The sequence below is a fragment of the Sorex araneus genome, chromosome 5 (genome assembly GCF_027595985.1).
Source record: "Sorex araneus isolate mSorAra2 chromosome 5, mSorAra2.pri, whole genome shotgun sequence".
Classification (NCBI taxonomy): domain Eukaryota; kingdom Metazoa; phylum Chordata; class Mammalia; order Eulipotyphla; family Soricidae; genus Sorex; species Sorex araneus.
The window spans coordinates 48,456,216-48,467,210 of record NC_073306.1 but is presented as its reverse complement, the minus strand read 5'-3'; the positions used below and the strand labels follow the sequence as shown (position 1 = coordinate 48,467,210).

The 10,995-nt window shown below is 53.8% G+C and overlaps 1 protein-coding gene across 1 annotated transcript in view; it reads left to right on the top strand.

Moving 5' to 3' along the window:
- RPS6KA1 (ribosomal protein S6 kinase A1) overlaps positions 1-9,674 on the top strand; it is a 39,627-nt gene extending 29,953 nt beyond the window's left edge. The window contains exons 18-22 of the mRNA XM_004603474.2: positions 6,773-6,934; positions 7,115-7,191; positions 7,349-7,466; positions 8,087-8,224; positions 8,686-9,674. Of these exons, the coding sequence (XP_004603531.1) occupies positions 6,773-6,934; positions 7,115-7,191; positions 7,349-7,466; positions 8,087-8,224; positions 8,686-8,808 (618 nt within the window). The 3' untranslated portion in view covers positions 8,809-9,674. The remainder of the gene's footprint in view (positions 1-6,772; positions 6,935-7,114; positions 7,192-7,348; positions 7,467-8,086; positions 8,225-8,685) is intronic.
- Positions 9,675-10,995: the final 1,321 nt, after the last annotated feature.

The following is a 10,995-nucleotide window of genomic DNA, read 5'->3' as shown; positions in this document are numbered from 1 at the left end:
TCAGGGGACCATTTGGGGTGCCAGGGATCGAACCCGGCTTGGCAGCTTCCTAAGCAAGAGCCATGCCTGCTGTATGCTCTGTGGCCTCAAGAATTAATATTTTTTAGCTGCCTCTCTCCTTTCTTTCAACCCTTTTTTTGTTGTTATGGATTTCCCAAAGCATTTTTTTTTTTAACTTTCTTAGTCACACCCTTGCTCAGAAGACTATATAGGACCATATGGAATGCCTGGGATCAAACCTGGGTTAGCCACGTGCAAGGCAAACACCCTACTTCACTCTGCTATCGCTGGCCCCCTTTCCATAGCTTTTTATTAAGGAAAATGTTCAAATATATAGAAAGCTCAAGGAATTAGTACAGTAAGACCAGTTTTCCTTTTAGCTTCACCAATTCCTAATGGTTTGCCACATTTGCCTTTTCTTTTATCTGTGTCTTTGTCTCTATCTTACTATATAAGTACATTTTTTATTATTGTTATATGAGCCACACTCAGCGGTTCTCAGGGCTCACCCCTGGCTCTGTGTGTAGGAATCATTCCTGGAGGTGCTCAGTGGGGCCATGTAGTTCTGGGGGTCAAACCCAGGTCAGCCACGTGCAAGACAGGCGCTCTGCATGCTGTACTTGTTTTTCTAGATCTTGATTGTTGTAAATTGTGCTACAATGAACATAATGCACATACATCTTTTTAAATTCGTGTTTTGTGTTCTTGGGATAGATACTAAGGAGTGGAATTCGTGTGTGTGTGCGTGTGTGTGTGTGTGTGTGTGTGTATACACGTGTGTTTTGCTGAGGATTGAACCCCACTTTCATATGTGCATGGCATGTACTTTGCCACTGAGCTACAGCCTGGTCCCATTATTCTCTGAATTATTTGAGAAATCTCCTTACTGTTTTTCATAAACACTTGACCTATTTACATTCCCACCAACAGTCAGTATATGAGGGTTACTTTTTCTCCAGAACCCTACTAACACCTTTTTCTGGGCATTTTCACAGGTGTGAGGTGATAATATCATTGTTTGGATTTGCATTTCCCTGAGATCAGTGAATAATAAGCACCTTGTCATATGCCTATTAGCCTTTATACAGTAGCTTTTTTTCCCCTTTATTTTGGTTTTTAGGCCACACCTGATGGTGGTGATCCAGTGTTGTTTGGAGGACCTGGTGGTGTCAGGGATCAAATCCAGGCCTCCCGGAAGCACAGGGAGATGGGAGAAGGGGACCCATTCCCACCTCCATGCAAGCCTGGAGATTTTAGTCACAAGTCGCGCATACTTGGCTTTTCCAGGGGATTCATTCTCATGCATGTGTGTGTGTGTTGATGGGGGGAGGTTGGCTGTGAGCATGACAACAATTCTGTTTTAATGTTGTCATCTTTTGTTTTGTTTTGTTTTATTTGGGGGCCACACCTCACACCTGGCAGTGCTCAGGGCTTCCTCCTGGCTCTGTGCCCAGTTATCACTCCTGGTGATGCTCGGGGGACCATATTTGTTACCAGGGATTGAACTGGGGTCAGCTGCATACAGGGTAAGTGCCCTAACTCCTGTACTCTGTCTTCAGCCCTTAGTGTTATCCTCTTATTAAAGGATTGCAGAGACCTAAACCATATTAAGTCCTGGGGTCAGGGAAGTGGCTCCAAGGGCTAGTGCTCTGCAAGTGGGAGGCCTGAGTTTGGTCACAGGCGCCACATGGTCTCCAAACACACTGCCTGAACACTGCTGGGTAAGACCCAAAACCTTCTAAAACAGTTGGGAAGTTGAGGCCAGAGCAACAGTGCACATGTTACAGTGAGGTTCCATCCCTGGCATCCCACATGGTCCCCCCAAACTTGAGTAATTCCTGAGGGCAGAGCCAGGAGTAAGTCCTGAGCATTGCCAGGTGTAGCCCCCAAGCAAGACAACACAATACAAAAATTAAAAATGGGGAGGGACAAGGAGTTTAGAACCATCCCCAGCGGTGCTCTCTGTGCTCAGGGATCCCTCCTAGCACTGCTGAGGGACTGTGTGTAGTGCTGGGAACCTAATGGGGGTGGACTATGTACAAGGCACGTGCCTTACCCCCTGTACTAGCTTTCCATCCCACCCTCCAGTTTTTCAAAACCCCATGCAGGTCTGTGAATCTTTAAAAAAACTAAATGCACCCATGAAATCACTTCTAATCAAGAAATGAAGCATTTCTAATTCCCTCAAAGTCCCCTCGTGCCCCGCCCAGCCCCTCTCCCCTCCCTAAGTTTACTAGTTCTAAACTAACTTCTCATGGCTGTGGACTGGTTTGGACTGGTTTGACCCCTCTTCGAATTCTCTGTATCAGCACTCATATCTGGCTTTTGATTCAGATTCATGTACGTTTTGGGGCGACTATCCTTCCTTCATCCTCTTGGCTTTATCCTTGTACTGTGTGATCAGACCATAGTGTCGTGGTCTGTCGCCCATTCACTCGTCACAGGTCTTAACTCTTAACAAGTTATGCCTCTTTGGCCCGGGATTGGCATCATTTGGTGACCATACCTTTTTAGCGTCGGTGTGTCCCTAGCTGTGGAGTGGTGTGGGTGCCTGTGTTCCTCCTTTGTGAATGCGGTCAAAGTTGTTTTTAACCAACTTACACTCACCGTAGAGTTGTGTGAGATTTGTCCCTGCCAGCCCCTGGTGTTTTCCACTTTTCAGTCATCGCCTCTAGCACATGTGGCATGTTCTTTCATGCTTTTCTCTTGGGTTGCCCTCAAACTCATGAGACTGCTTGTGGCCATTTGGATGTTTCAGTTATATTCAGATTTCTGGGCCAGAGAGGTGAAGTGGCATGCTCCTGCCTCACAGCTCTGCACTGCAGCGGAGGCAGGACTGAAATCACGACTCGGCCAGAGGCGGTGGCCTGTTGGCGCAGGGCTGTCTTGGACCTGCACACTTTGATCTGCGCGGTGTAGGGTGTTTTGGTTTTGCTTTTGAGGCTACACCGGTAAGTGCTCTGGGCTCACTTGCAGCAGTACTCAGAGGACCAAGTCTGCACTCTGGCCCTTTGAACCCTCTCTCCGTGGGTGTGTTTAGTTGGGGAGTTGGTGGCTGTGATACCACGTGGTGACTGTCGGCAGGGTGAGCTCAGCCCAGAGCTGTTCCTTTTCAGCCTTGCTCATGGCTTGCCCAGTTCAGGGCAATGCAAAGTGAGAACTTGCCCCTTGTCCCCCAGCACGTACACCTGGGGACAGGTAGCAGAAGCCTCAGAGGGCCCCTGCCTCAGTGGGCCACAGTTGCTTGTCATGTGTTCAGGTGAGATCTCGATGGGCCACTTCTGTCTCCCTAGTTCTCAGATCTCACAGCCACACTAAGACTGTGGAACTAAGGTCAGTGCTGGCTCCCACTCTCACCTCCGCTTCCGCTGTCACAGTCTGTGGATTCCTGCAGAGCCTCAGTTCCCTCTTCTGTAAAACAGAGCCCCTGCCCCGGCCTTCCTCGCTCACAGCGGGCAGCCTTTGTGAAAGGGAAAATCTTTACAGTGATACAGTGATCGGCCCCGTAACCAAGCAGAGCATCCCTGACCTCCGGGCAGCTTGACTGGGGCAGGGGAAGGAGACGAGGTGCCAGGCCCGGCTTGTCCTCTGGGCCTTGGGAAGGAGAGAGATATAGTACAGGCAGGCGCCTCCACCGGGCAACTACAGTGCTGTTCCTTGTCTCCTGTCTGCCTGCCCCTCTTCCCTCTGGGGAGGCCTGTCTGGGCCGCTGCTCTCCTGGGTCAGCCTGCCCCATGGGCTCAGCTGCAGGACTGATACTCTGACCCCGCCAGGCTGTGCGGGTTCAGGGTGTGATGTGCCCTTTGCACAGAACTCACTCAGCCTGCTCTGTGCCAGGCGCCATTTGGGAAGCTGAGGCAAACAGGTGCTCAGACAGGGACGGTCCTTTATGGCCAAAATCACCCAATCAGCTGGGGCTCTGGGCACTTGAGGGACTTTGCAGTGAATGGATAATAGGGTGAGGAAGTAACAAGTAGCAGGGAGTCACTGAAGGGCTTCACCTATGAGCCCAGGGGGGAACCAGGAGCTCCGGAGCAGGAGCAGTAGTCTGTGACTCTGGAACATAGAGACTACCATCCATCAGCAGCCCTAGGGCCTGATTCAGGAAGGTCAGGGTGAGTAGGGTTGGGGGCTGGAAGATATGAAGGAAGGTGATGATTGGAGCAGTGATAGCAAATGCTGAGACAGTAAGTGAGGTTGTTGGTTTGTTTTTTGGGGGTCACACCTGGCGATGCACAGGGGTTACTCCTGGCTCTGCACTCAGGAATTATTCCTGGCAGTGCTCAGGGGACCATATGGGATGCTGGGAATCAAACCCAGGTCTGCCGCGTGCAAGGCAAATGCCCTACCCACTGTGCTATCGCTACAGCCCCCGACAGTAGGTGAGGTTGAAAGCAAACTGTTCAGCAAATTCCCTTTGCTATGTGAGCAAAGGGAATTCAGAGGAACTCCATTTGCTTAAGGCCCACCAGGGTTAGCAATTCACTTATTTGACAGATATTTAATTATTTTGGGCTTGTGGGGGGGTCATACCCCATGCTGCTTGGATGCTACTTCTAGATCTGTGCTTGAGGATCACTTCTGGCTGAGCTTGGGGAACCAGGGCTCCCAGCCAGGTACAAAGCATGTATTCCATCCTGTTGAGCTGTCTTTCTGGGCTGATGGATATTTATGAATATCTACTATGTGCTGGCACCTTCTTTTCTCTTCTTTTTTTTTTTTTTTGGGCCACACCTGGCTGTGTTCAGAGGCTATTCCTGGCCCTGTGTTTAGGAGTGAGCCCTGGGCAGTGCTTGGGGTATCAAATGTGTTGCCAGGGATTCAAACCGGGGTTGACTGCTTGCAAGACAAGCACCTTCTACCCTGTATTATTTCTCCCACCCCACAGAACTTTTCTAAATGGGAAGACCCAGTTATGAGCAAAATAGTGGTGGAGCTTACATGCCAGGGGGCAGATTCAGAAAATAAAGAAGTGCATGTTATGTCAAATTGTTGTTAATGTTATGGATAAAAATCAAATAGGGTAAGGAGTCTGAGTAAGACAGGTTGTTGATTGCTGTATTACATAGAATAATCCAGGGGAAACCTCATTGATAAGGTGACTTTTAAACTGAGACCTGAAAAAAACAAGCAAAGGACTCAGGCGGTGTCAGAAAGTGGAAATAGCAAGTACAAAGGCCCTGAGGCAGAAATGTTTGGCCTGTTGAAGGACTAGCCAAGAGGCAGGTGTAGCTACAAGCCCATGGAAGACCGAGTCTTCCCTCTGGGGAGGCCTGTCTGGTCCGCTGCTCTCCTGGGTCAGCCTGCCCCATGGGCTCAGCTTCAGGGCTGATACTCTGACCCCGCCAGGCTGTGCGGGTTCAGGGTGTGATGTGCCCTTTGCACAGAACTCACTCAGCCTGCTCTGTGCTAGGCGCCATGCGGGAAGCTGAGGCAAGCAGGTGCTCAGACAGGGACGGTCCTTTATGGCCAAAATCACCCAATCAGCTGGGGCTCTGGGCACTTGAGGGACTTTGCAGTGAATGGATAATAGGGTGAGGAAGTAGCAAGTAGCAGGGAGTCACTGAAAGGCTTCACCTATGAGCCCAGGGGGGAACCAGGAGCTCCGGAGCAGGAGCAGTAGTCTGTGACTCTGGAACATAGAGACTACCATCCATCAGCAGCCCTAGGGCCTGACTCAGGAAGGTCTGTTCTGTAAAACAGGCAGGGGCTCTGTTTTACAGAAGAGGGAACTGAGGCTATGCAGGAATCCACAGACTGTGACAGCGGAAGCGGAGGTGAGAGTGGGAGCCAGCACTGACCTTAGTTCCACAGTCTTAGTGTGGCTGTGAGATCTGAGAACTAGGGAGACAGAAGTGGCCCATCGAGATCTCACCTGAACACATGACAAGCAACTGTGGCCCACTGAGGCAGGGGCCCTCTGAGGCTTCTGCTACCTGTCCCCAGGTGTACGTGCTGGGGGACAAGGGGCAAGTTCTCACTTTGCATTGCCCTGAACTGGGCAAGCCATGAGCAAGGCTGAAAAGGAACAGCTCTGGGCTGAGCTCACCCTGCCGACAGTCACCACGTGGTATCACAGCCACCAACTTCCCAACCAAACACACCCACGGAGAGAGGGTTCAAAGGGCCAGAGTGCAGACTTGGTCGTCTGAGTACTGCTGCAAGTGAGCCCAGAGCACTTACCGGTGTAGCCTCAAAAGCAAAACCAAAACACCCTACACCGCACAGATCAAAGTGTGCAGTGCCAGAAGTCCTGGAAGGACTAGAGACAGACTGAGGGTCAAGAGTGCAGTTGAGTAGGACCCTGTGGGCTCGTCCTCTTGTCTCCCACAAGCCAGGGGCTTTTCTGTCTGCTTTCCAAGCCCAGGGTTTCTCAGGCTCTGGGTTAGAACGAACTGGGAGGTGAGGGAAAGCAGGCAGAGTTAGGAGGTGGCTTCAGTAAGGCTGATGACCTGAGCTGGGATGAGAGCAGAACAGTAGCTGTACTCTGGAAACAGGTGTCAGCTGGGGGGAGAACCCTGCGGGAAACTGAGGCATGGGAGTGTCTCCGAAGAGTATGCAATAAGCAGTGGCAAGTCTGGCATTGCCTAGAGGGGTTCACGCCACAACACTAGTGGCACTCGGCCCAGTCCAGCCCCTTCCCCTCCTTGCAGGTTCTGGGCCCTTCTGTCCTTCTCTCTGGGCCTGTCTGTCCCTCTTCCCCTGCCGTGGCAGTTGCCCTGGGCCACGACAGCCTTCCACGGTGGCAGCTGAACCCTGCCCTCGCCTCCAGGTTGTGCACAGGGACCTGAAGCCCAGCAACATCCTGTACGTGGACGAGTCGGGGAACCCTGAGTGCCTGCGCATCTGTGACTTTGGCTTTGCCAAGCAGTTGCGGGCGGAGAATGGACTCCTCATGACCCCTTGCTACACCGCCAACTTCGTGGCCCCTGAGGTGAGTGGCCCGGCCTCCCTGACTGGCAGAGGAAGGAGACCTGGCAGAGGTGGCCTTGGCTCACTCCCAGAGCCTCCACCATGTCCAGGGCTCCCAGCGTGCCCCGGGGGAATCTTAACCTGTGGGGCGCTGGTTGCTGTCCCCTTACACTGTCCACTTTCCCCGCCTGCCTCCTGCCAGGTGCTGAAGCGCCAGGGCTACGATGAAGGCTGTGACATCTGGAGCCTGGGCATCCTGCTCTACACCATGCTGGCAGGGTGAGTGCCCGGGGGTCAGGCCAGGGTGTGCCACTGGAGGGGAGGCATGGCCCTGGCTTGGAAGCAGGAAGAAGAGGAGGAAGAAACTTCCCTCAGGAGACCCCAGTGGACAGGGGAGCCTCAGGGGTGGCCCTCGACTGGGGGGCTTTTTCTCCAGGTACACTCCATTTGCCAACGGGCCCAGCGACACTCCAGAGGAGATCCTGACCCGGATTGGCAGCGGGAAGTTCACCCTCTGTGGGGGGAATTGGAATACGATTTCAGAGACAGCCAAGGTGAGTGCGAGGCCTGGACTGGCCTGTTTGGGGGTGGAGAGGTGGGAACCCCTTCCAGGGTTCCCCGCTGCTTGGCTTCTTCCGCTCATGTCACAGAGGCCTGTGACTGTGGCAGCCTGCCCCCGGCTCTCAGGCCATTGGGCAACTCAGTGGTGCACTGTCCCTTCCTGTGTCCCGGGCCCTGAGGCAGACCAGAGCTGTAGGATTAGCACCCCTGCCTATGGGACTTCCTGGGCTGAGTCCCCCCAGTGAAGGTGACCACTTCACATTGGCTTCAAAAGACTGGTGTTATCTGCTTCTCAGAGGAGAAACTGAGGCTGAGCGTTGAAGTCACTTGCCCAGAGTAACTCAGCAGAAGAGAGAGGTTTTGAGTCAGAATCAGTACAGCTCCAACCTTATATTATTTTCACTGTCCTGTGTGGCTTCTAGAAGGTGAAGGGGAGAGGGAAAGGTGTTTGTGGAAGAAGCCAGAAAGGGCCCCTGGTGGGTTCTGGGCAGGCAGGGCAGGGTGGAGAAGGGCCACAGTGCTGTTGTGTGAGTTTAGGCGGCGCCTCGCCCTTTCCCCCTTAGCGGGACCCAGCTGTCTACTCCCTCAACCCCATTTCCTGCTTTGACCCCAGGACTTGGTGTCCAAGATGCTGCACGTGGACCCCCACCAGCGCCTCACAGCTAAGCAGGTTCTGCAACACCCGTGGATCACCCAGAAAGACAAGCTACCCCAGAGCCAGCTGTCTCACCAGGACCCGCAGCTGGTGAAGGTACAGCCACCTGGGGCCCAGGCCAGGGATCCAGGGGGAAGGACTTGGGATGGCAGAGCCAGGCCTGCCATGTTTGTGTGAAGACAGGGAGCCCCAGTCGCACATGTAGGTGTCAGCAGTTCACTCCAGGCCCCTGGGCCTCCGAAGCTGCGACTCCTGTTATTTTTGAGTTTTGTTTGAGCCACCCAGCTCTGTGCCTCGGGATCACGCCTAGCAGTGCACTGAGGCCCCCACATGCACAGCGCAGCGTGTACTCCAGCCCTTTGCACTCTCGCCCCTGCCCCTGATGCTTCCATTCTGCAGGAGGAGGCAGAACGTTGCCTGGTATAGACCATCAAGGCTGGATTCAGAGGGGTGTCGGTGGGCTGGGCGCATTGGGAAGGGCTGGCCTGGTCCTGTAGAGGTCCCCTCCCCTGGCTGCCTCCCCACCTTTGGTCACTAACTCCCCACCTTTTCTCCAGGGAGCCATGGCGGCCACCTACTCTGCTCTCAACAGCTCCAAGCCCACTCCCCAGCTGAAGCCCATTGAGTCTTCTATCCTGGCCCAGCGGCGGGTGAGGAAGCTGCCATCCACCACCCTGTGAGGGGCCGGGGCGCCCAGGCCGCAGGGCGGCGCTTGCTTGATGGAGAAAGCGCTTTCCCAGAGAGAGCGGGGCCTTGGCACAGGGCCGGGAGGAGCTGTCGCCCCTCTCCCCGAGGGGCCCCGGAGGCAGCCGGCCCAGACCACCCCTCTAAGGTGTGAGAAGTGCCTTCTTCCCCAGGATGGACTCTTCTCGGCTCAGGCTCTGCTGGTTGAAACCGAATCACTGTACAAACTCTTTTTTGTTGTTTTGTGTGTGTGTGTGTGTGTGTGTGTGTTTTGTCGTTGGTGGGGGGAGGGGTGTCACACCCGGCGGTGGTCAGGGGCCTACGGAAAAAAAAATGGCATCAACCTCCGCAGATTGTCAGAAGATCCATTTGCCTTTCTGGGAGCAGAAATACCCAGGAGGGGCAGTCAACGGGAGGATTCTCTGTGGCTGAGACTCTTTAAAATAGCTTTGTGGGGCTGCCCTGGGACCCCCACGATCAGCCGCCTGTAGCCATCTGCACACTCCAAGGCTGGCCAGCACCTTCCAGACTCGCGGCTGTTAAGAAGAACTTGCTCTACCCCTTGCCAGCTCCTTTTCCTGGCCATTCTGCTAGGGGGTCCGGAACCACTCCCTGCTAGAGGGGAGGACCAAGACCCCAGGGCTCCCCACTCCAGGCACCAGCATCCACACAGGCCCCCAGAGGCCCCGGAAAGCACTTTCTGGCCGACTTTGTGTTGGAGTCTGCCATAGGACCGAGCTCATGGAAGGCCGGGGCGGGCCAATGCGGACAGGGGCTTTTGTTCATTTCTTTCTTCAGCTGGTAACTCAGGGTTCATCTGTCCATGGCCTTTCTAATAAACTTACAGTTGAGTCGAAGCCTATTTGTCTCTACTTTGCCTCCTTGAATTTGTCCTTTCTCTTCTATCTGGCATTCGAGACCTTGGCAGCAACAAGAATTGGAGCAGGGCCAGTTATTCCAGCTGCTTGGAGCTCAGGTCATTTGGGGAGTAGATGGGAGTCCTGTGGTCCTGCCCTTGCATCCCTGCTGGGGGACCCCATCCTGTAGGTAACAGCAACGATATTATTGGTCACCATTGACTGCCAACACATCCTAGATTGGCACCTTCCTGTGGTGTCTCCCCTCTGGGCACTAGCATCAATTCAATCCCCCCCCCTTTTTTTTTTTGTGGGGCTGGGGGCATTCAAAAAGTGTTCAGGCAGTCTGGGGGCCACATGACAATTCTTGGACAATCAGCCCAGTTTATTCGGTGGTAGGTCCCAGAAATGTGCTACTGCTCACGCCCAGTCCTGGGGGCTAAAATGACACTCGCCTCCAGGGCTACTCCCTGCAGTACCCGGGGGCCATGTGGGGCTAGGGGATCACCCCAGGGCTCTGCATGTGCAGCACATGCTCCATCAGTCTCAAAACTGCTCTTAGCCCCCAGCCTGTTTCCAAGACGCCACCTTGCCAGGTCTTGCCTCCGTAGGCCTTCACTGCAGCCAGTGCCTCCTTAACCTCCACTCACCCTTTAGGAAAACTCAAATGACACCTCCAGGGAGCCAACTAAGGCATCTCCAGCGGGGTTTGCTGCCCTCCTTGGGGACTCCAGGCACTCTCCTGCTCCATTTCATTATACCTCCTGCTGTTTGGGAAGCAGCTAATGATGGGTGTTTCCCCACCCATCCGTGAACTCAAGCGTGTGGGTTGTGTTTGGCTCATTCTCTGTCACAGGAACCCGATACCTGCCCTGCCGTACAAGATTTTGGTCCTCAGCTTGTGCTCGTTAGCGGGTGAGCGATCCGTGAGGCAGGAGCAGAGGAGACCAGGTGCTGTGGGGAAGGAAGAAATTACACGGCAGACAGGAGGCAGGGGCTGGGTTTACTCAGGCTCAGGAGTTAAAAGTCTACTTTAAGGCGTCTGACTGAACATTCAAGAACCAGGAAATGGTCATGGGTGAGTAGGAGTCCATAGGTAACTTTCCCCACAACCAAAGCCCCAAAACCAAATATTTTCCCTCTCAGCCTCAGCTTCCCCCACTTGCACAATAGGCATCATAACATGTGATCACAAGTGTGTACAACAGCCAGGAGTGGGTGAGCTCCACGTCTAGAGTGTGGTCCTCCCCCTGCCGTACTTCCGGCAGCCACACCCAGGGCCCACCATGCTGCCATGTCAGCTCATCTGTCGGCCCTGCTCCAGAG